The 25,258-nt window shown below is 44.9% G+C and overlaps 1 protein-coding gene across 7 annotated transcripts in view; it reads right to left on the bottom strand.

Annotated features, from left to right (window-relative positions):
• fastkd1 (FAST kinase domains 1) overlaps window positions 1-25,258 on the bottom strand; it is a 71,000-nt gene that overhangs the window by 36,974 nt on the left and 8,768 nt on the right. For 3 of the 7 annotated variants that reach the window (XM_068035396.1, XM_068035394.1, XM_068035393.1), the window contains 2 exons: window positions 10,559-11,055; window positions 6,017-6,085 (listed from right to left, as the gene is read on the bottom strand). In XM_068035396.1, coding sequence (XP_067891497.1) covers window positions 6,017-6,085; window positions 10,559-10,908 — 419 coding nt within the window. In that variant the 5' untranslated portion in view covers window positions 10,909-11,055. Of the gene's footprint in view, window positions 1-6; window positions 95-5,566; window positions 5,715-5,765; window positions 5,866-6,016; window positions 6,086-10,558; window positions 11,056-18,770; window positions 18,838-25,258 lie in introns of those variants that run through there. The other 4 variants (XM_068035395.1, XM_068035399.1, XM_068035397.1 and 1 more) reach the window with 4 other exon arrangements.

The following is a 25,258-nucleotide window of genomic DNA, read 5'->3' as shown; positions in this document are numbered from 1 at the left end:
CAATACCTGCTGACGCAACTCCTCCCACACCACTACTCAAGATGCCAAACACCTCATCGTCTGGAAGCAATTTGTGTGCATTTCCTCCAACCTAGTATACTGTATCTGCTGCTCACTCCGTAGTAGCCTCTACATTAGGGAAATCAAGAAAGGAAATTAAGTGCCAAATAATAGGCTAAACATTTCCATTTTTTCCCACAAGTACAACCATGAGCTCCTTATCACTTACCACTTCATTCAATGTTCTAGTCGCATTCTAACCTGGTTTTTGCTGTTTTTTTCCTTCTAAGGTTGCTGGATCCTGTGCCACTATCTCTTCCTGCCGCCTCAGCTATTCACATACTGGGCTGGATTTTACCGGCCCCTCGATGCCGCGGGTTGCATTGCGGGGGCCGGTAAAACGCTAGGGGGAGAGGCCAGCCTTGACCCGCAACGTCGAGAAGGGTCCGGCGCATATTACCAGCGGCAGCGGGACCTTGGTGCGCCCCCCCACCCCCTCGCCGGTGGCACCACAATTAGCATATGGTAAGGAGCCCGCTGCCTTTCCACTGATACTTCTGGAGTTTTCACTGAATGGGTGGCCGTTACGTGCCAATCTGAGAAGCCGGCGGGTCTTCAGAGGCAGAAATTGTCTCCAACTAAGGTAAGTTGTGTGTTATTCAGGGGTCTAACTCTGCATTATGGAAGTGAGGAGGGAGGGGGGGATACTCAGGGGTCTAACTGCATTGTGAAAGGGAGGGGGGGGGGTACACAGGGGTCTAACTCTGCATTCTGGAAGGGGGGAGGGGGGATACACAGGGGTCTATGCATTCTGGAAGGGAGGAGGGGGGGATATGCAGGGGTCTAACTCTGCATTTTGAAAGGGAGGGAGGAAGGGGTGATATGAAGGGGGTCTAACTCTGCATTCTGAAAGGGAGGAGGAAGAGGGGGATGCACAGGGGTCTAACTCTGCATTCTTGAAGGGAGGCAGAAGTGGGGGATACACAGGAGTCTAACTCTGCATTCTGGAAGGGAGGGGGGATATGCAGGGATCTAACTGCATTCTGGAAGGGAGGAGGGAGGGGGGATATGCAGAGGTCTAGCTCTGCATTCTGGAAGGGAGGAGGAGGGGGGTTATGCAGGGATCTAACTGCATTCCTAAAGGGAGGAGGGAGGGGGGGCGATACACAGGGGTCGCATTCTGCATTCTGAAAGGGAGGGGGTCTGGGATTACTGGAGGGAAAGCTGTGCTGGCATGAAGGGAGGTACCGTGTACCATCCCTCCTTTAACAGTGTACACTCTGGGTTTGTGAGGGGGCAATGGCACACTAGGCACCCTGTGTGTGGGGAGGATGCCAGAAAGGGCAGGAGCATTAAGGTTATATGGATGGTGGGGGCAATCGATTCAGCTGGTAGGATCTTGATGTGGTCATGCTGTGCCACTCTGAGTGTTGGCCAAGATGGGCAATGCCATGGCACGTCATACAGTTGATCCAGGAAAACAGCTGAGGTACCCATCAACACCAATCCATGCCGTTAGGAACCTTCGAATACATGCAGGATTCAACTCTATTTGTCACGTGGAAATAGGTATGGCTCATCCTACATTGTGTGATCCTCTGCACGCGAGGATCCGTATGCACCAGAGGCAACACCAACACGCAGGTGCGATCCACGTAGAGGCCCCCGGTCGTGAGCAGCAGCCAAGTGGAGCCTGCCATTACGTTTGCCGTGCATCTACAGCCCCCACATGACATGCCATCGGATGTCAGAGCACTAGTGTCAGAGGAGATTGCGCATATAGAGAGAAGGTGGTGACACGTCTCTGTGCCCTGCTCAAGGATGACCTGCACCCCACGGACTCCGATGGACATCCCATGCCTTTGTTTTTTAGATTAGATTAGATTAGAGATACAGCACTGAAACAGGCCCTTCGGCCCACCGAGTCTGTGCCGAACATCAACCACCCATTTATACTTTCTTTCTCTTTCTTTTGGGCCTCCTTATCTCGAGAGACAAGGGATACGCGCCTGGAGGTGGTCAGTGGTTTGTGAAGCAGCGTCGTTTTAGTCGCTGTGAGGCAACTATGGAGTGACCTCTCCATGGCGCATGCCTGGGCAAATTTATGGAGGTTGAGAATTGCCCAGTCGTCAAAACCCCCCTCTCGGCCTTTCTGTCCTATACTAATCCCATATTCCTACCAAACATCCCCACCTGTCCCTATATTTCCCTACCACCTACCTATACTAGTGACAATTTATAATGGCCAATTTACCTATCAACCTGCAAGTCTTTTGGCTTGTGGGAGGAAACCGGAGCACCCGGAGAAAACCCACGCAGACACAGGGAGAACTTGCAAACTCCACACAGGCAGTACCCGGAATCGAACCCGGGTCCCTGCAGCTGTGAGGCTGCAGTGCTAACCACTGCGCCACTGTGCCGCCCATGTTCCTCATAGTGGCAGCGGTTCTCAAGCCTGACGCCTTTTAGGGGCCCACCAGAGACCTTTGTGGGGTCACACAGTCAGCAGTGCACTGCTGCATTAGGGAGGTCACCAATGCCCTGCATCGGAAGGCCAGTGAGCATGTCTGCTTCAGGACGGACTCTCACAGCCAGGCCCAGAGGGCCATTGGTTCTGGCACCATTGCCAGAGAACCATAGGTTGTAATGTTCATAGACTGCACTCACGTGGCCATCAGGCCTACTGCCAGGCTACCACCTGCACATTAAAGGAGCCCTCTCAATCTAGGTGAAGCTGCTATGTGAACAACACATATGCTTGCAGCGAATGTGTGACCACTTCTCAGACAGCTGCCATGACACCTGTGTCTTGCGCCAGTCCCGGCTGCCATGACTGTTCATTGAACTGGCTCAGATGGAGGGGTGGCTTCTTGGCGATAGGGGCTATCCTTTGCAGACATGGCTCTCGACACCAGTACGAGACTCCACCACTGCTGCAGAGGAGAGATACAACGCCAGCCACTGAGCTACTATTCAGCAGGAGAGCGGCATGCTGAAAGAGCACCTCTAATGCCTGTATGGCCCTGTACTACAGGCCAGCTCCTTTCTTTGCTGCTCTGCACAACTACGCACCCAATAGGAGCCAGGCCTGGCACTATGAGGAGAGACGTCAACAGGATTCCTCCTCGGACTATGAGGTCGCTGAGGACCTACAATATGAAAGATGCATGGTAAGGCAGATGGCACCCAGGCTCTGCATGCAGGGCTAGCAGTGAGCTAGGGATGTACGGAAGTGGCTTATCAGACAAAGGCTGTCTGCTCCATAGGAACTGACATGAGCTCTGCAAGCCACACATCACCCTTGCTCACCTGCTGTGCACCAGTCCACATCTACAGCATCCCTGTGTAAACCATTAGAGGCAGCAGCTGACTGAGCCAATGGCCATGTCACTGAGTCTGTGGAGACGCTCATGAGTAATGGTGTCATGTCAATGATGTTACTGCATATGTTGGCTCTTCTGAAGGGCCAATGATGCAAAGGGATGTGACATTGGCACTACATGCTGGCACACATCTTTCATAGAGAAAAGGACACACATGTTGGGGAGGAACATTTAGTGAAAGACGTATTTACATTGCTGTGACACCTGTGCATTCCCATTTGTGTCAGCGTGTTCTCTGTAAATCTCTAATACCTTTTATGGTCTATTTAAGTCTCACGTCCTGGAATGTGCAAAATTAAAGATTATTCACCCAGGTGCGGCACGCGTACAAGAAGGAATGTTACACTGGAGTGGGAGAAGAGGATCGCAACTTCATAGGACACTGGGACACAGCAGGGTAAGTATCTGGCAGCAAAGCGGAAAGTGCTGAGGTAACTCAGCAGGTCAGGCAGCATTTGTGGACAGCAGGTCTGTGAACATGGACAAGTGAACTCTGCTTCTCTCTCCACAGATGCTGCCTGACCTGCTGGATTTCTGCAGCACTTTCTGCTTTGCTGCCAGGTTGACAGCAGCTCCACTCTTCAGCAGTCAGTTAAGTATTCTTTGACAGCTGTCAGGAAGTAAGTGCTGGGTCGCTTAAAATAGGGGCCCAGCACCTGCTGCACAACAGTCAAAAACTCTCTCACTGCGCCGAATGTCCCACCAATCCTCACGTAATATGGGGAGGGCGGCTCTGCGCCGTGATTCTAATGAGCCCCCGCGATTAATATAGCGGAGGCTGGCGAATGGGGATGCGCCGCCGAGTTCAAAGGGCACTGCCAATAAAATTCAGCTCACTGTGTCTCTTAATTACATTTTAATTTATTATAATTCTTTTATTGTCTTCAGTTAACATTACATAAAGAATGAATTTGCGGTCTCAGGATGTCCAAAAGCATTTTACAGCCAATGACGTACTTCTTTGGGCGGCACAGTGGCGCAGTGGTTAGCACTGCAGCCTCACAGCTCCAGGGACCCGGGTTCGATTCCGGGTACTGCCTGTGTGGAGTTTGCAAGTTCTCCCTGTGTCTGCGTGGGTTTTCTCCGGGTGCTCCGGTTTCCTCCCACAAGCCAAAAAAAGACTTGCAGGTTGATAGGGAAATTGGCCATTATAAATTGTCACTAGTATAGGTAGGTGGTAGGGAAATATAGGGACAGGTGGGGGATGTTTGGTAGGAATATGGGATTAGCGTAGGATTAGTATAAATGGGTGGTTGATGTTCGGCACAGACTCGGTGGGCCGAAGGGCCTGTTTCAGTGCTGTATCTCTAATCTAATCTAATCTTCTGAAGTATGGGCACTATTAAAATGAAGGGAAATATACATGCTGCCTATGAGGGTGGTGTAACTTGAGATGATGAATGATTTCAAAAGGAAATTGGATGGGCACTTGAGGGAAATAAATTTGCAAGGCTACGGGGATACAGTGGGGGAATGTGACTGACTGGATTGCTATACAGAAAGCTGGCATGGACTCAATGGGCTGAATGGCCTACTTCTATGCTGTAATAACTCTATAACTTCAATATGGTAGCCAATTCGCACAAAGCAAGGTCCCACAAACAGAAATCAGATAATGACCAAAATATCTGTATCAGTGATGTTGGTTGAGGGATAAAAATACCAGTATACCAGGTAGACCTCCCTGCTCTTCTCTGAGGGCAGATGGGGTTGTGTGTTGTTGTACTTAGTAGTGTAATAAGGACATTCTGGAGAAAGTTGACCTTATTCTGAGTGCGAGACTAAGAACTGTTTAATATTTACAATGCACTCTCACCAAGCCTCCTAAGCTAGCATCCTTTGTGCTGCTCTCTCTTCTTCTCATGTGACTATGACATCATCATTCTTATAGTGGGAAGGGTTGCTTGCTGTCTTCAGCATTAACCCTTTATATTCTTATATTACAACAGAGCTTCAGTTGAACAATTCATTCGAAAAAAGTGCACATTTGACAGTGCAACAGCACTCCCTCAGTACTTCAATAGTGTCAGCCTAGATTATGTGTCATGCTGGCCTTGTCAGCAATGCCCACATCTCATGAATAAATAAAAAGTGTAGGTTGGGCCTTTATAGGTTTACCAGCATCCTGCTCACACAATTATCACCCCCAAAGTTCCATTTGGATTGCATTACAATTTCCATACCTCACATTGACCAGGAATGCCTCCAATGGGCAGGGAAACAGTTGAAGGAAGAGGCATACCATCTAGCAATTTTAAGATAATTCAGATGATTTATTGGTGTATCCACTGTAGATTTATTCTACACATGGTGTACCTTATATCGTAACTATTATCTGAAAAGAAACATTGTATCAAACATAAGAAACTGCAGAATACTTGCCATTACTGGTCATATTTATTGAAAGTACAAGATCAAGTATTAATCCTTTAATAAGTCAATATTTTGTTGCACACGTGCATTTTTGTGCAATTACTTCCCAGTAGTTTTGGTCTGTCAATACTGTACGGTTTTCAGTGAAATGCTATAATCAAACTTTTTAAAACAAAACATACAGGTCATTAAAAAGGTTAAATGCAAGAAAGAACTATTAAAATTAAAATTCAAGAAAATAAAACCTGCTATGTATTTACCTTTCAATTCGTCCCCACGCCTCAACCATAAATTGTTGCACCAAGGAATCATGGGGTTCAACATTCAACCTTAGAGTAAAATACAGAAGTATATTGTTAAATAAGAACCATTATGCTTGGAGCCATGTTGACAAAACATGAATAGGTTCAGATTTATATGTATTTAGGCTCCCTCACTAAAATTGCGAACTATGTCTGCAATGATTATACTTCTACATTTATCCATTAAATGTTGTGTGGATGAATGTGCCATTGGCTTTGGAAACTGCTAATGTTCTTAAACATATAATTTCATTCATAAGTTCAAAAAAGGTTGATGTGGTTCACAGATAGTTCAAGGGTTAGAGCGGGGCTTCTGATTTTTACCACAATCTTACGCAGGTTTTGAAAAGACACTCCATGCTGTTGCTGCTCACTGACCTCCTGGCACTACAGATCAAGTTTGGGATTATACACTCTTCTGTTGTCCGGCTTCAGTCTCCATATACCCTTCTAACCCCGTCATGGTTCCTTTTGGTTTTACAATTGGAAGAAAAAGTACTCCTATTTATACAAGCTTACAGATAGGTATTCATGTGCACATGTGGGGTATTCTCTCTGTAGACTGTTTTACAACTTTTACTTTTCTTTCTTTTGGGCCTCCTTATCTCGAGAGACAATGGATACGCGCCTGGAGGTGGTCAGTGGTTTGTGAAGCAGCGCCTGGAGTGGCTATAAAGGCCAATTCTGGAGTGACAGGCTCTTCCACAGGTGCTGCAGAGAAATTTGTTTGTTGGGGCTGTTGCACAGTTGGCTCTCCCCTTGCGCCTCTGTCTTTTTTCCTGCCAACTACTAAGTCTCTTCGACTCGCCACAATTTAGCCCTGTCTTTATGGCTGCCCGCCAGCTCTGGCGAATGCTGGCAACTGACTCCCACGACTTGTGATCAATGTCACACGATTTCATGTCGCGTTTGCAGACGTCTTTATAACGGAGACATGGACGGCCGGTGGGTCTGATACCAGTGGCGAGCTCGCTGTACAATGTGTCTTTGGGGATCCTGCCATCTTCCATGCGGCTCACATGGCCAAGCCATCTCAAGCGCCGCTGACTCAGTAGTGTGTATAAGCTGGGGATGTTGGCCGCTTCAAGGACTTCTGTGTTGGAGATATAGTCCTGCCACCTGATGCCAAGTATTCTCCGAAGGCAGCGAAGATGGAATGAATTGAGACGTCGCTCTTGGCTGGCATACGTTGTCCAGGCCTCGCTGCCGTAGAGCAAGGTACTGAGGACACAGGCCTGATACACTCGGACTTTTGTGTTCCGTGTCAGTGCGCCATTTTCCCACACTCTCTTGGCCAGTCTGAACATAGCAGTGGAAGCCTTACCCATGCGCTTGTTGATTTCTGCATCTAGAGACAGGTTACTGGTGATAGTTGAGCCTAGGTAGGTGAACTCTTGAACCACTTCCAGAGCGTGGTCGCCAATATTGATGGATGGAGCATTTCTGACATCCTGCCCCATGATGTTCGTTTTCTTGAGGCTGATGGTTAGGCCAAATTCATTGCAGGCAGACGCAAACCTGTCGATGAGACTCTGCAGGCATTCTTCAGTGTGAGATGTTAAAGCAGCATCGTCAGCAAAGAGGAGTTCTCTGATGAGGACTTTCCGTACTTTGGACTTCGCTCTTAGACGGGCAAGGTTGAACAACCTGCCCCCTGATCTTGTGTGGAGGAAAATTCCTTCTTCAGAGGATTTGAACGCATGTGAAAGCAGCAGGGAGAAGAAAATCCCAAAAAGTGTGGGTGCGAGAACACAGCCCTGTTTCACACCACTCAGGATAGGAAAGGGCTCTGATGAGGAGCCACCATGTTGAATTGTGCCTTTCATATTGTCATGGAATGAGGTGATGATACTTAGTAGCTTTGGTGGACATCCGATCTTTTCTAGTAGTCTGAAGAGACCACGTCTGCTGACGAGGTCAAAGGCTTTGGTGAGATCAATGAAAGCAATGTAGAGGGGCATCTGTTGTTCACGGCATTTTTTAATGCTGTGCTATAACATATATATATATTCTGATGCAGTGATAGAGATGTGTCTGTCACAAAAAATCTCCAAAGGGTTTTTACCAATGATGACTGAAAAACTACTTTACATAATAGCATCTACAGCAAAGCTTCATAATAGCCTCTCCTATTGGCAGTTCCATTAATCATTCTATTTATTCCTGTAAATACTCTGGACAAGATTTCTGAACCAATGCTAAATGGGGCCAAGACCAGTTTAGAATCACAAATCAAGACTACTGGAAGCAAGATTGAGATGGTTACAACTTCTGTTTTTATTTTTTTTTAAATTCAGATTCTGGATATCCGTCTGGATGTTCTATTCCTTAAAGCTCTGCATCCTCTCTATCTTGTGGATCAGACATGGTGCTCCAACATTGTTTACCACAGATTATCTTCCAAGTTATTATACTTAACCATGAACTCGAACTGCCCAACAAGTTTAATTGTTTTTGAACATCTCCATTCTTTTTTACTTCTCACTACTTTTTTTTGCATTATGTACCACCCCCATGGCCAGTTTCATCTCATTTTACTATAGTCTTATAAAAAGAGTTCATATTCATTCTCCATGTTTGGCGTTTCTTTCCTTATTAGGGGGGGAACAACACACTGGCCTTGAGACATTCATTAAACATTATAAAAACCATTCAGGAGCCAAGCATTTTACATGCTCCACTCCAATATCAATACAACTGAGGATATAGTATTTTTACAGAAGCGATGGAACTTTATCCCAGAAAGCAGTGAATATATTCAAAGCATAATTCTAATTCAGTGATCATATTTCAACAAGTAATTTTAATACTCATATTGAAATTTTAGCTTGGACCAATATAAACCAATTGAACATCCTGGAAATTCAAAATACATCATGGATCAATATTTTAAATTGTGCCCTTAATGAACGATGGCAAAATAGTTACGGATTAATTTGAAAAAGATTGCCGAGTTTTAGTAGTTTAGACACTTAACGTGTCCAATCACTGTGCAGCAGCATTTAAAAATGCAAATAGAATGCAGTCATAACAGTAGAACACCAAAATAGGAGGAAATCTGGTCATTCCACATCTTGAGTAGTGTGTGCAGTTCTCGTAACCGAGAAACAAGGAGACATTGACTCCCTGAGAGGCAGATCAAACAGCCTAGAGAGTGAACCCTAGCATCAGACTGAGTTGTGAGGAAACAGTGTAGAAACGTGGGCTTTTCAGCCTTATGGGAATATAGAAGATAGTAGTTGGAACAGAATAGCCACTACTTCACAACTGTGACAATGGGACAAAGGCACACAGGTCCAAACCAGTAAATAGGCAAATCTTGGGATGATGCCTAGAGTTATTCATCCCCGGAGCATTCAACATACAGAACGGATTTCCGGGTATGGGAAGCAAAAACCCATGAATTATTTAAGAAACAGTTGGATGCAGTGAAGGGAGAATTGTTGGATCTTCCTGGATGTATGATGGGCTGATGATATTCATCTGTATCTACCTGGTGCATATTAATGCAATTTTTGTGCACTCTCACATTTTATGCTTAAATGAATAAGGGAATAGTCACCTGGACAAAATTGGTCCACCCCATCTCTGCTTCAGCTGAAGCAAGACTGAATTGTGAACTGACTGCTTTTGTCACTTCATAAAAAAGGTCAGAAAGCAGTATCGGCAGCGTGCAGCTGCAATACGCTCACTTACAAATGATAACTATGGAAGAACTGTAAGAATGCTGCACTTTTTATTATGTACTTTTGTTCCAATGAGTGTTAGTGGTAGAATTACAATATTCACAAGCAATGCTAAGTTAAGACAATCAACTCCTTTAATTAGTTCTAATCTCAATTGATCTTACCCAGGAAAGAAAAAGCCTGACCTAGTAAAATAAGTTTAAAAAAAAAAATCTCTAGAGCATAAATGTAGGTATCAAGTGCAATGCTGATTTATATTTCACTACTGTAAATGCACAGATCTAAAAACCAAACAAGACAACTTGTAAATCATGGGGGGGGGGGGGTGGAGGGGGATATCCCCAAGTGTCAGATATGGGTTACATTACATGCATTCATTCTCATACGTACTCAAAATAACAGCCTGCAGTTACTTGATGTACTTGTAGTTAAATACAGCAGACCCCTTTTTAACATAGCAGAGCTATTTGGAACTAGAGAGTCATAGGAGGCACCCAACATTTTGTACAATATTGTATTGACAAGGAGGTAATAAACAAGATGCATTTAAGGGGTGGCTAGATAAGCACATGAGGGTGCAGAAAATAAAAGGTTATGCTGATAATTAGTTGAAGGAGAATGGGAGGCGGTTCATGTGAACAGAAAACGTCGGCGTGAACAGGTTGGGACAAATGGCCTTTTCCTGTGCTGTATATGCTGCATAATTCTATGTAAAAAATTTTTATTTCTGAATACGTTAATATGCTACGAGGGTCTACAGTAGGTGTAAAATGATTGCACAATATCCTGTTTCAAGAATTTAACATGTAGTTACCTCAGTGCATTGTATAACATATCCACCAATGTTTCATCATCCATCAGGTCAATCTTGTTTTCAGCTAGCACATGAAGAACCACAAACTGTGGATGTTTTCTGATGCAATCTATAGTCCTCAGCATCTGTGGTCTCTCTTTTTGAAATTGCCAGAGTAGATTTATTGCATGCCCCACATGCTTCACCGAAAGCTTGGCTTTGTTCTTCCCTACAAGATCAAATATTTGGTCCTCATTTGAGCAGCTGCTCAATTGATCTAGCAAGGAATCACAACCGATTACCCATGAGCGGTAGAAGCTCACTGAAGGGTAGCATATGTGCTTCAAGCGAAGCATTTTTAAAGGGAGCATGTCTTTTCCCAAACTTAAAGCATATTTTCAGATGTTTTTTAAATTACAAAAATAACTAAAAAGTTTCTGAAGTGTATTGAAAATGCACATCTGCATAACTCCAAGAGACACATCTCACGAGGACTACATTTAGGATATATTCATTATCTGTAAAAATAAGAGAAATCCAGTTAAGTGACATAAAAACAAATATTTTGGGATTTAAGAAATATTTAATGTATTACTGAAGTCAATATCAATATTTTAAGCTGTCCAAAAATTACAATCCTTTTAATTTGAAACTTAGTTTCAGGCAAACCAGATGGATAATTTCTTCCACATTACCCATTAGTCATCATCCACTTCACCTAATCTTAACAGACACATAATCCAGAATAACTATCCTCCAAAGTACCCAAGCAGCTTCCTTTGTTTCCATTAGCTCTGTAAACGTCTTAGTCTTTACAGAAATACCTGTACATGTATCAAAGCTGTTAACGTGAAGCAAGTGATTTTTAAATTTCTAAGATAACGTATCAAGCAACAAAAACAAAAAATGCTGGAAACACTCAGCAGGGCAGGCAGCATCTGTGGAGAGAGAAACAGTTAATTATCAGAACTGGAAGAAGTTAGAGATTTAACAATTCATAAGCCAGTACAGAGCCAGGGAAAGGGTGTGGGGGAGAAAGAACAAAAAGCAAAGATCTGTGATGGGTGCGGGACAAGAGTGATTAAATGATAAAAAGAATGGTGCAAAGCAAAAAAAAGGATGGTAATGGGACAGCAGGGAACCAAAAGTTAACAGTAATAACAGTTACTACACTTCAAAAGTACTTCTTGACTGTAAAGCACTTGGCAATGTTTGGTGGTCGTGAGAAGTGCTATCTAAATGCTTTAAATTTCTTTAAAAGATGGGTCCAGAGGTGTACAAGGCAACAGCAGAACCAGTACCAAGAAAATTGGATTTGCAATGATTTAGATTGTGGACTATGACAAGAGCTTTTGATGATAGATTCTTGCACAGTCTGTAAAATGTCTCACATTTCCCACTTATACCTTTATATACTTTCATGTGATTTAGTTTTGTTCACAAAATTACATGGGCTGGGATGGATGGATGGATCCCTGAGGGACTCCAAAAGGTAGGAGTGGGAAGAAAAGCCATTGCAGGTTACTCTGTGGCTATGATTGGATAGCTAAGAATGGAACCAGGTGATTACATAAGAAATAAGAACAGGAGTAGACCATTCGGCCTGTCATGGCTGATTTTCGGTTTCAACTCCACTTTCCCGCCTGCTTCCCTTGATTCCTTGAGACTCCAAAAATCTGTCTGTCTATCTCAGCCTTAAATATATTCAATGATGGAGCATCCACAACATTCTGGGGGAGAGAATTACAAAAGATTCATAACCCTTTGAGTGAAGAAATTCCTCCTCATTTCAGTCCGAAACAATCATCTCCCAAGACCGTGCCCCCATGTTCTAGATTCCCCAGCCAGGGGAAACAGCCTCTCTGTGTCTACTCTGTCAAATCCCTTCAGAATCTTGTATGTTTCGATGAGAACACCTCCCATTCTTCTAAACTCCAGAGCATATAGACCCAATTTATTCAGCCTCTCATCATTTCAGGGAGAACCCTCTCATCTCAGGCCAATCTAGTGAACCTTTGCTGTACTGCCTCTAATGCAAGTATATCCTTCTTTAGATATGGAGACCAAAGCTGCACGCAGTATTCCAGGTGTGGGTTCACCAAAGCCCTGTACAATTGTAGCAAGACTTCTTTATTCTTGTACTCCAGTCCTCTTGCAATAAAGGTTAACATGCCGTTTGCCTTCCTAATTGTTTGCTGTACCTACATGCTAACTTTGTATTTCTCGTACAAGTACACCCAAGACCCCGTTTTTTTCATTCCTTTCATGGACTGTGGGCGTTGCTGGCCATGCCAGCATTTATTGCCCATCCCTAATTGCCCATGAGACGGTGGTGGTGACCTGCCTTCTTGAACCGCTGCAGTCCATGTGGGGTAGGTACACCCAGTGTTATTAGGAAGGGAGTTCCAGGATTTTAACCCAGTGACTGTGAAGGAACGGCGATATAGTTCCAAGTCAGGATGGTGTGTGACTTGGAGGGGAACTTGCAGCTGGTGGTGTTCCCACACATCTGCTGCCCTTGTTCTTCTAGGTGGTAGAGGTCGAGGGTGTGGAAGTTGCTGCCTGAGTAGCCTTGATGCGTTGCTGCAGTGCATCTTGTAGATGGCACACACTGCTGCCACTATGCATCGGTGGTGGAAGGAGTGAATGTTTATGGACGGGGTGCCAATCAAGCCTTCTGCTTTGTGCTGGATCGTGTCGAGCTTTTTGAGTGTTGTTGCCGTTTCACCCATACAGGCAAGTGGAGAGTATTCCATCACACTCCTGACGTGTGCCTTGTAAATGGGGAGTCAGGAGGTGAGTTACTCACTGCAGGATTCTTAGCCTCTGACCTGTTCTTGTAGCCAAGGTATTTATATGTCTCTTCCCACCTACATCCGTGACTCTTCTGATGCCCTACGTCATTTTGACAATTTCCACTTTCCTGGTTCTAACCGCCTCCTCTTCACTATGGATGTCCAATCGCTCTACACCTCCATCCCCCACCATGATGGTTTGAGGGCTCTCCGCTTCTTCCTGGAACAGAGGCCCAACCAGTCCCCATCCACCACCACCTTTCTCCGCCTGGCTGAACTTGTTCTCACATTGAACAACTTCTCCTTCAACTCCACGCACTTCCTTCAAGTAAAAGGTGTTGCTATGGGTACCCGCATGGGTCCCAGTTATGCCTGTCTTTTTGTGGGATATGTCGAGCATTCTTTGTTCCAGTCCTACTCAGGCCCCCTCCCCCAACTCTTTTTCCGGTACATCAATGACTGTATCGGTGCCGTTTCCTGCTCCTGCCCCGAACTGGAAAACTTTATCAACTTTGCTTCCAATTTCCACATTTCTCTCACCTTTACATGGTCCATCTCTGACACTTCCCTTCCCTTCCTCGACTTCTCTGTCTCCATCGCTGGGGATAGGTTGTCAACTAATATCCATTATAAGCCCACTGACTCCCACAGCTACCTCGACTACACTTCTTCACACCCTACCTCCTGTAAGGACTCCATTCCATTCTCCCAGTTTCTCCGTCTCCGACGCATCTGCTCTGATGATGCTACCTTCCATGACGGTGCTTCTGATATGACCTCCTTTTTCCTCAACCGAGGATTTCCCCCCACTGTGGTTGACAGGGCCCTCAACCGTGTCCGGCCCATTTCCCGCACCTCTACCCTCACCCCTTCCCCTCCCTCCCAGAACTGTGACAGGGTTCTCCTTGTCCTCACTTTTCACCCAACCAGCCTCCATATCCAAAGGATCATCCTCCGCCATTTCCGCCACCTCCAGGGTGACGCCACTACCAGTCGCATCTTCCCCTCCCTTCCCCGGTCAGCATTCCGAAGGGATCGTTCCCTCCGCGACACCCTGGTCCATTCCTCCATTACCCCCACCACCTCGTCCCCTTCCCATGGCACCTTCCCCTGCAATCGCAGGAGGTGTAATACCTGCCCATTTACCTCCTCTCTCCTCACTATCCCAGGACCCCAAACACTCCTTTCAGGTGAAGCAGCGATTTACTTGTACTTCTTTCAATGTAGTATACTGTATTCGCTGCTCACAGTGTGGTCTCCTCTACATTGGGGAGACCAAGCGCAGACTGGGTGACCGTTTTGCGGAACATCTCCGCTCAGTCCGCAAGCACGACCCTGAGCTTCCGGTTGCTTGCCATTTCAACACTCCCCACTGCTCTCATGCTCACATCTCTGTCCTGGGATTGCTGCAGTGTTCCAGTGAACATCAACGCAAGCTCGAGGAACAGCATCTCATTTACCGATTAGGCACACTGCAGCCTGCTGGACTGAACATTGAGTTCAATAATTTCAGAGCATGACAGCCCCCCATTTTACTTTCATTTTTAGTTATTTTTTTCTTCCTTTTTTTTTTTACATTCTTTTTTACATTTTTTACAATCTTTTTTTTTTGCATTTAGTTCATTTCATCTTAGTTTGTTCAGTTTGCTTACCCACTGTTTTTTTTCAGGTTTGCACTTGCTGCTGTTCAATATTCAGTGTATTAACAGCTAATCTGTACTAATGCTTTGTCTTTCAACACACCATTAACATATTGTTTGCCTTTGCTCCGTGACCTTTTGGTCAGCTATGTGGCCTGGTCCAATCTAGACCTCCTTTGTTATCTCTTGCCCCACCCCCACCTCACTTGCTTATAACCTGTGACTTTTCTAATATTTGTCAGTTCCGATGAAGGGTCACTGACCCGAAACGTTAACTAGGCTTCTCTTTCCACAGATGCTGCCAGACCTGCTGAGTGGTTCCAGCATTTCTTGTTTTTATTTCAGATTTCCAGCATCCACAGTATTTTGCTTTTATTTATATGGCTACTCCAGTTCAGTTTCTGGTCAATGGTAACTCTCTGAGCATCAACATTTAAAAGTTTCATGCCTTTTAAAAATATTCTGCTTTTCTATTATAGGATTATAGAAAATAGGAACAGGTGTATGCCATTCGGCCCATCGAGCCTGCTCCACCATTCAAACAGATCATGGCTGAACATCTACCTCTACGCCACTTTTCCCCACTATCCCCATATCCCTTAATGATGTTAGTATTCAATTGAACATGCTCAACGATTGAGCGTCCATAGCCCTCTGGGTAGAGAATTCCACAGATTCACCAACCTCTGAATGAAGAAATTCTTCCTCATTTCAGTCTTAAATGGTCTGTCCCTTATTCTGAGATTGTGTCTCCTTGTTCTAGACTCACCAACCAGAGGAAACGTCCTATCCACATCCACCCTGTCAACGGCGTGTAAGAATTTTCTAAGTTTCAATGAGATCACCTCTCATTCTTCAAAACTCTAGAGAATACAGTCTCAGTTTCTGTAATCTCTCCTCATAAGACAATCCCGCCATCCCAGGGATTAGGCTGGTGAACCTCCGTTGCACTCCCTCTATGGCAAGTATATCCTTCCTTAGATAAGGAGACCAAAGCTGTACACAATACCCCAAGTGCGGTCTTACTAATGTTTTATACAACTGAAGCAATACATCTTTACTCCGGTACTTAAATATCCTTGCAATGAAGGCCAACACTCCAATTGCCTTCTTAATTGCTTGCTGCACCTGCATACTACCTTTTACTGATTCATGAACAAGGACTCCCAGGTCTCTTTGGACATCAACACTTCCCAACCTCTCACCATTTAAGAAATACTCTGCCTTTCTGTTTTTTCTACCAAAGTGGGTCACTTCACACTTATTCACATTATATTCCATCTACCATGTTCTTGCCCCTTCACTTAGCCTGTCCAAATCCCCTTGAAGCCTCCTTGCATCCTCCTCTACAACTTACATTCCCTCCTTGTTTTGTGCCACCCGCAAATTTGGAAATATTACAATTGGTCCCCATATCCAAGTCATTTATATAGATTGTAAACAGCTGTGGCCCAAGCACTGATCCTTGCTGTACCCCACTAGTAACAGCCTGCCATCCTGAGAATGACCCATTTATTCCTACTCTCTGCTTTCTTTGTTAAACATTTCTCAATCTATTGCAGTATATTACCCCCAATCGCATGTGCTCTAATTTTGTTTACTAACCTCCTGTGTGAGACCTTATCAAAACCTTCTGAAAATCCAAATACACCACATCCACTGGTTCTCCTTTATGTATGCTACAAGTAACATCCTCAAAAAACTCCAACAGGTTTGTCAAATATGATTTCCCTTTCACAAATCCATGTTGACTCTGCCCAATCAAAATATTTTTCAAGTGTCCAGTTATCTCATCCTTTATATTAGATTCCAACATTTTCCCTACTGATGTCAAACTGACAGATCTGTAGTTATCCGTTTTCTCTCTCACTCCCTTCTTAAATAGTGAGGTCACATTTGCTATTTTCCAGTCTGCAGGAACCCTTCCAGAATGTATAGAATTATGAAAGATAACCACCATCTACTATCTCTATAGCCACCTCCTTCAATACTCTGGGATGTAGCTCATCTGGTCCAAGGGATTTATCAACTTTCAATCCAATTCATTATCAATAAAGAGGTAATATTCGAAAAATTACTTTCAGTTCCTTATTTTTACAAGTCCCTTAGTTCCCTAGTATTTCTGGGAGATTTTCTGTGTCTTCCGTGAAGAAAGTAATTGTTTAATCTCTCTGCCATTTCCTCATTCTCCACCACAAACTCTCCTGTCTCCGCCTGCAATTTACCCACATTCGTCCCTGCTAATTGTTTCCTTTTCATATACCTTACTACTACTTCTTCGGCCTCCTTGTCTCGAGAGACAATGGGTAAGCGCCTGGAGGTGATCAGTGGTTTGTGAAGCAGCGCCTGGAGTAGCTATAAAGGCCAATTCTAGAGTGACAGACTCTTCCACAGGCGCTGCAGATAAAATTGGTTGTCGGAGCTGTTACACAGTTGGCTCTCCCCTTGCGCTTCTGTCTTTTTTCCTGCCAACAGCTAAGTCTCTTCGACTCGCCACTCTTTAGCCCCGCCTTTATGGCTGCCTGCCAGCTCTGGCGATCACTGGCAACTGACTCCCATGACTTGTGATCAATGTCAATACTTTACTACCAAAATAAATAACCTCACACATCCCCACATTATACTCCATCTGCCATCTTGTTGCCCACTTGACCTGCCTATATCTCTCTGCAGCCTGTGATCTCCTCACAGCTTACATTCCCACCTATTTGGGATATTACATTCCCACCTAGCTGTGAATTGTCAGCAAACTTAGATACATTACTCTGTCTCTTCGTCTAAGTCATTAATATAGATTATAAATTGTCGAGGCTCCAGCAGCAATCCTTGCAGCACTCCACTAGTTATAGTCTGTCAACTTGAAAATGCTCCACTTTGCCCTACTATGCTTCCTGTCTATTAACCAATCCTCTATCTATGCTAATAGATGACCCCCTCCAACTTAACGAAAGAGGACAGGTGTTTGAGGAGGATGGTGTAATCAACCATGTCTGAGGCTGCAAACAGGTTTCTTCCAATAAAACATTGGGATGATTGAAACCATTGTTGTCCGTCCCTGCCATAAACTGTTCACTAGTCACTGATTTCCGCCCCCTCCCTGGCAACTAACTCAGGCTGAACCAAACGTTCAGAACCTGCCGTCCTAGTTGACCCCGAGATGAGCTTCCGGTACCAAAACAAAGACAGTTTACTTCCAACTCATCCCTGTTTTTGTCATTTCCAGACTCAACTATTCCAACACTCTCCTGATCAGCATCTCTTCTTCCACCAGCAATAAATTTAAGCTCATCCAAAATTCCGTTGTCTGCATCTTGACCTGCACCAAATCTCTCTGCCTCTGTGTTCACTGACCTAAAATCCCTCCCAGCCCAACAACACCTCAATTTTAAAATTTTAATCCTGGAGTCCAAATCCCGTTATGGCCTTGCTTTTGCCTATTTCAGTCATCTCCTCAAGCCTTATAACTCTCTGAGAACTCTGCTTTGTAGCTAACTCTGGCATCTTTGCATCCGCCACTTCCTTCACCTCACCATTGGTGGCTGTGCCTTCAGCTGTCTAAGCCCCAACCTCTGGAAATCCCTCCATCAACATCGCCATCTCTCTCTGCTCCAAGATGTTTCTAAAAAACTACCTCTTTGACGAAGTATTTAGTCACCTGTCCTAATGTTTCATCCTTTGGCTTGCTATCAATTTTTTTTGTCTGATTACGTGACGATGAAATGCCTTGGGATGTTTTACTAGCTTAGAGGCACAATATAAATGCAAATTATTGTTGTTGTTGTTGAATGGTCTACTCACATAATATTCTGGTAAGCAGCAGCCATTGTGGATTTAGATGGGAAAGTTCTGTGTCCAACCTCAGCTTCTTTGAAAGAAAAAAACCTGCCTCAATATAGTGCCATTCACAACCTCAGAATGTTCCAAAGCACTTTGCACCCAATGAAATACTTTTTGTAATTATTGTTGCAATGGAGGGAAATGCAGCAGCCAATTTGCATACAGCAAGGTCCCAAAAAGAGCAATGAGGTAATAACTAGACAACGTTGGTTGAGCCAGGAAAAGAGGGAGAACTCCCTTGTTCTTTAAATAGTTCCATAGGATATTTTACGTCCATCTCAGAGGCAAGCAGGACCTTGGTTTAACATTACAGCCGAAAGGCAGCACCTCCTAGTGTGGGATTTGAATACTCAACCTTATGATTCAAAGGCTACAGTGCTACCACTGAGTCATGACTGACACTTCTGAAACTTGCAAAGTGGACTATGGAGAAAAGCTCTACAACATAGTGTACCTAGACATCGGACAGGCATTTGCAGAAGATTCTCATGAAAGGCTATTGGTCAAACACAAAGCTGTGGAGATTGAAGGTAATCCGTGGGAATGGATAAGAACATGGATGAAGGATAAAAAACAAAGCATGCTTGTTATAAGTTAGGACAAAAGGTGTGGGGGTGAGGGGAGTGGTAAGGTAGTACAAAGTGAGGCATCCCAAAGCTCAGTGTTAGTACCATTACTACTTCTCAGTTACATAAATGACTTTTACTCAATCACAGAATGGTTACAGCACAAGAGGCCATACAGCCCATGGTGTACATGCCAGCTCTTTGCAAGAGCACTCAGCTACTCCAACTCCTCTGCCCTTTCCCTGTAGCCCTGCATTGTTTTTTCAATTATTCAATTCCCTTTTGAAAGTCACATTGAATCTGTCCCCACCACACTCTCAAGCAGTGCATTCCACATCCTAACCAATTCGCTGTGTAAAAAAGTTTTTCTTCATGTCGCCTTTGGTTCTTTTGCCATTTACCTTAAAAGAAAAATCGGTATCCTCTGGTTCCTGACCCATCCACCAATGGAAGGAGGACACGGACATGGGAACACCACCTGCAAGTTCCCCTCCAAGCCACACAGCATTCTGATTTGGAACAATATCGCTGTTCCTTCACTGTCGCTGGGTCAAAATCCTGGAACCTCCTTCCTAACAGCGCTGTGGGTGTACCTACACCCCAAAGACAGCAGCGGTTCAAGAAGGCAGCTCACCACCACCTTCTCAAGGGCAATTAGGGATGGACTATAAATACTGGCCCAGCCAGCGATGCCCACATCCCACAAATGCGATAAAAAAAATGGTAACAGTTTCCCCCTATCTACTCTGTTTAGACCCCTCATGACTTTCAGCACCTCTATCAAATCTCCTCTCATCCTTCCCTTCTCTAAAGGAGGGTAACCCCAGCTTCTCCACTCGATCCATGTAACTGAAGTCCCTCATGCCCGGAACCATTCTCGTAAATCTTTTCTGCACCCTCTCTAAAGCCTTCATATCCTTCCTCAAGTGCAGTGTCCAGAATCAGTGTTTTATAAAGATCACCAGACCCTCCTCCTTGCCTTTGTACCCTATGCCTCAAAAGCCCAGGAACCCGCATGCCTTATTGCGTGCTTTCTCAACCTGCCATTACCTTCAATGACTTGTACACATATACACCCAAATCCCTCTGCTCCTGCAACCCCTTTAGAATTATATAATTTTGTATTGACTCCCCTCTTTCTACCTCCCAATATGTATCACTTCACACTTCTCCACATTAAATTTCATCTGCCACTTGTCTGCCCATTCCACCAGCTTGTCCATGTCCTCTTGAAGTCTATCACTTTCAAAGAACAAAGAACAGTACAGCACAGGAACAGGTCATTCACCCCTCCAAGCCTGCGCCGATCTTGATGCCTGCCTAAACTAAAATCTTCTGCACTTCCGGGGACCGTATCCCTCCATTCCCATCCTATTCATGTATTTGTCAAGATGCCTCTTAAACGTCGCTATCGTACCTGCTTCCACCACCTCCCCCGGCAGCAAGTTCCAGGCACTCACCAATCTCTGTGTAAAGAACTTGCCTCGCACATCCCCTCCAAACTTTGCCCCTCGCACCTGAAACCGATGTCCCCTAGTAACTGACTCTTCCACTCTGGGAAAAAGCTTCTGACTATCCACTCTGTCCATGCCACTCATAACTTTGTAAACCTCTATCACGTCGCCCCTCCACCTTCCTCGTTCCAGTGAAAACAATCCGAGTTCATCCAACCTCTCCTCATAGCTAATGCCCTCCAGACCAGGCAACATCCTGGTAAACCTCTTCGGTACCCTCTCCAAAGCCTCCACGTCCTTCTGGTAGTGTGGTGACCAGAATTGCACGCAATATTCCAAGTGTGGCCTAACTAAAGTTCTGTACAGCTGCAGCATGACTTGCCAATTTTTATACTCTATGCCCCGACCGATGAAGGCAAGCATACCATATGTCTTCTTGACTACCTTATCCACCTGCGTTGCCACTTTCAGAGACCTGTGGACCTGTACGCCCAGATCTCTCTGCCTGTCAATACTCCTAAGGGTTCTGACATTTACTGTATACTTCCCACCTGCATTAGACCTTCCAAAATGCATTACCTCACATTTGTCCGGATTAAACTCCATCTGCCATTTCTCCGCCCAAGTCTCCAACCGATCTATATCCTGCTGTATCCTCTGACAATCCTCATCACTATCCGCAACTCCACCAACCTTTGTGTCATCCGCAAACTTACTAATCAGACCAGCTCCATTTTCCTCCAAATCATTTGTATCTACTACAAACAGCAAAGGTCCCAGCACTGATCTCTGTGGAACACCACTAGTCACGGCCCTCCATTCAGAAAAGCACCCTTCCACTGCTACCCTCTGTCTTCCATGACAGAGCCAGTTCTGTATCCAACTTGCCAGCTCACCTCTGATCCCGTGTGACTTCATCTTTTGTACCAGTCTGCCATGAGGGACCTTGTCAAAGGCTTTATTGAAGTCCATATAGACAACATCCACTGCCCTTCCTTCATCAATCATCTTCGTCACTTCCTCAAAAAACTCAATCAAGTTAGTGAGACACGACCTCCCCTTCACAAAACCATGCTGCCTCTCACTAATAAGTTTGTTTGTTTCCAAATGGGAGTAAATCCTGTCCCAAAGAATCCTCTCTAATAATTTCCCTACCACTGACGTAAGGCTCACCGGCCTATAATTTCCTGGATTATCCTTGCTACCCTTCTTAAACAAAGGAACAACATTGGCTATTCTCCAGTCCTCTGGGACTTCACCTGTAGCCAATGAGGATACAAAGATTTTTGTCAAGGCCCCAGTAATTTCTTCCCTTGCCTCCCTCAGTATTCTGGGGTAGATCCCATCAGGCCCTGGGGACTTATCTACCTTAATGCTTTAAAAGACGCCCAACACCTCCTCCTTTTTGATAATGAGATGACTGAGACTATCTACACTCCCTTCCCTGGACTCATCATCCACCAAGTCCTTCTCTTTGGTGAATACTGATGCAAAGTACTCAGTAATACCTCGCCCATTTCCTCTGGCTCCACACACAGATTCCCTCCTCTGTCCTTGAGTGGGCCAACCCTTTCCCTGGTTACCCTCTTGCTCTTCATTTACGTATAAAAAGCCTTGGTATTTTCCTTAATCCTGTTTGCCAATGACTTTTCATGACCCCTTTTAGCCCTCCTAACTCTTTGCTTAAGTTCCTTCCTACTGTCTTTATATTCCTCAAGGGCTTTGTCTGTTCCCAGCCTTCCAGCCCTTACAAATGCTTCCTTTTTCTTTTTGACTAGGCTCACAATATCCCGCGTTCCAGAAACTTGCCAAACTTATCCTTCATCCTCACAGGAACATGCTGGTCCTGGATACTAATCAACTGACGTTTGAAAGACTCCCACATGTCAGATGTTGATTTACCCTCAAACAGTCGCCCCCAATCTAAATTCTTCAGTTCCTGCCTAATATTGTTATAATTAGCCTTCCCCCAATTTAGAACCTTCACCCGAGGACTACTCTTATCCTTATCCACAAGTACCTTAAAACTTATGGAATTATGGTCGCTGTTCCCGAAATGCTCCCCTACTGAAACTTAGACCACCTGGCCGGGCTCATTTCCCAATACCAGTTCCAGTAAGGCCCCATCCCTAGTTGGACTATCTACATATTGTTTCAAGAAGCCCTCTTGGATGCTCCTCACAAATTCTGCCCCATTGAAGCCCCTAGCACTGTGAGTCCCAGTCAATATAGGGAAAGTTAAAATCACCCACCACTACAACCCTGTTACCTTTACATCTTTCCAAAATCTGTCTACACATCTGCTCCTCTACCTCCCGCTGGCTGTTGGGAGGCCTCAAAGTTCACAATACTTCCAGGTTTTGTGTCATCTGCAAATTTTGAAATTGTGCCCTGCACATCCAAGTCTAAGTTATTAATATAGATCAAGAAAAGCAGTGGTCCTAAAACTGACCCCTACGGAACTACACTATATACCTCCCCTCAGCCCGAAAAAGGAGCATTCACCATTACGGTTGTCTGCCACTCAGCCAACTTCGTATCCATGCTGCCACTGCCCCTTTTATTCCATCGGCTTTAACTTTGCTGATAAGCTGGTTATGCAACACTTTATCAAACGCCTTTTGGAAGTCCACATACATACCTTTATCAACCCTCTGTTACTTCATCAAAAAACTCAACGCTAGTTGAACAGATTTGCCCTTAACAAATCCGTGCTGGTGTTCCTTAATCCAAATGACTTAATTTTGTCCCAGATTATTGTTTCTAAAGGCTTTCCCACCACCAAAGTTAAACTGACTGGCCTATGGTGCTGGGGTCATCCCTACACGCTTTTTGGAACAAGGGTGTAACATTTGCAATTCTCCAGTCATCTGGCACCCCTCCCCCCCGTATCCAAGAAGGATTGCAATTTCCACCCACAACAACAAAAACAAGAAATGCTGGAGTCACTCAGCAGGTCTGGCAGCATCTGTGGAAAGAGAAGCAGAGTTAACGTTTCGGGTCAGTGACCCTTCTTCAGAACATGGCTGAGGTACTAAATCAGTACTTTGTATCTGTCTTGAGTTCCGAAGAAGGGTCACTGACCCGAAACGTTAACTCTGCTTCTCTTTCCACAGATGCTGCCAGACCTGCTGAGTGACTCCAGCATTTCTTGTTTTTGTTTCAGATTTCCAGCATCCGCAGTATTTTGCTTTTATTTTATTGCAATTTCCACCCTTACTTTCCTCAATCTCCTCGGATGCATCCCATCTGGTCCTGGTGACTTACCAACTTTAGGTACAGCCAGCCTTTATAATACCTCCTCTTTATCAAGTTTTATCCCATCCAGTGTTTCAACTACCTCCTCCTTCATTATGACTCTGGCAGCACTTTCTTTCTTGGTAAAGACAGATACAAAGTACTGATTTAGTACCTCAGCCATGCCACCTGCCTCCATGCGGAAATCCCCTTTTGGTCCCCAAATGGCTCCACTCCTCTTTTTACCACCTTTTTATATTTATATGCCGAATCGGTCTTGTCTCCCTTCTCGAATACAGTCATGATCACAGCGTCCTTGAAGTCCCCCGGTGAGCACTCCTCATCCCAGATGAGGGATATGAGGTTGTGCAGTCGTGCCAGGAGTCCATCTCCGCCATGTTTCAGGCTTTTGGCAGGGATTCTGTCTACTCTAGAGTAGACAGAAACAATCAATTGTGGCAGCTACAGAGCAATCTCCCTGCCGTCTGCCATAGGGAAGATCATTACAAGGATCCTCAAACGTCTTCTCCCAGTGGCTGAAAAGCTCCTTCCGGAGTCGCAGTGTGGTTTGCACCCAAGAAGAACCACAGACATGATCTTCACTGCGCAGCAAAACCAAGAAAAATTTGACCTCACAAAAGTCTTTGACTCTGCCAACCGCAAAGCCTTATGGAGCATCCTGCTTAAATTTGACTGCCCTCAGAAGTTTGTCACCATCCTCCGTCTACTCCACAATGACATGCATACCATGATCCACACCAATGGAATCACCAGACCCTATCTCAGTCAAGAGCAGGGTCAAGCAAGGGTGTGTCATTGCACCAACTCTTGTCCATTTTCCTCACTGCAATGCTACACCTCACCTCCAGAAAACTACCCACAGGCATGCAGACAATCTGTATAAAAAAAACGGGAGAATGTTTAACCCAAGCTGCCATCAATCCAAAGCTAAAAATCACTCCAACCTCAGTTGTCTGGCATCAGTATGTAGGTGACACTTGCATGTGTGCTCACTCCGAAACTAAGCTCCAGGTCATTGTCGATTCCTTCTCCAAAACATATGAGAGAATGGGTCTTTCACCAAACAATCAGTAAATAAAGGTCTTCTTCCAAACAGCTCCCACAGCACAACATCTCCTCCCCACCATACCCTGCACCCCCTCCCCCTCCCATCAATCAAGATCAATGGCAA

The sequence above is a fragment of the Heterodontus francisci genome, chromosome 7 (genome assembly GCF_036365525.1).
Source record: "Heterodontus francisci isolate sHetFra1 chromosome 7, sHetFra1.hap1, whole genome shotgun sequence".
Taxonomy (NCBI): domain Eukaryota; kingdom Metazoa; phylum Chordata; class Chondrichthyes; order Heterodontiformes; family Heterodontidae; genus Heterodontus; species Heterodontus francisci.
This window is presented reverse-complemented; position numbering and strand designations above follow the sequence as displayed.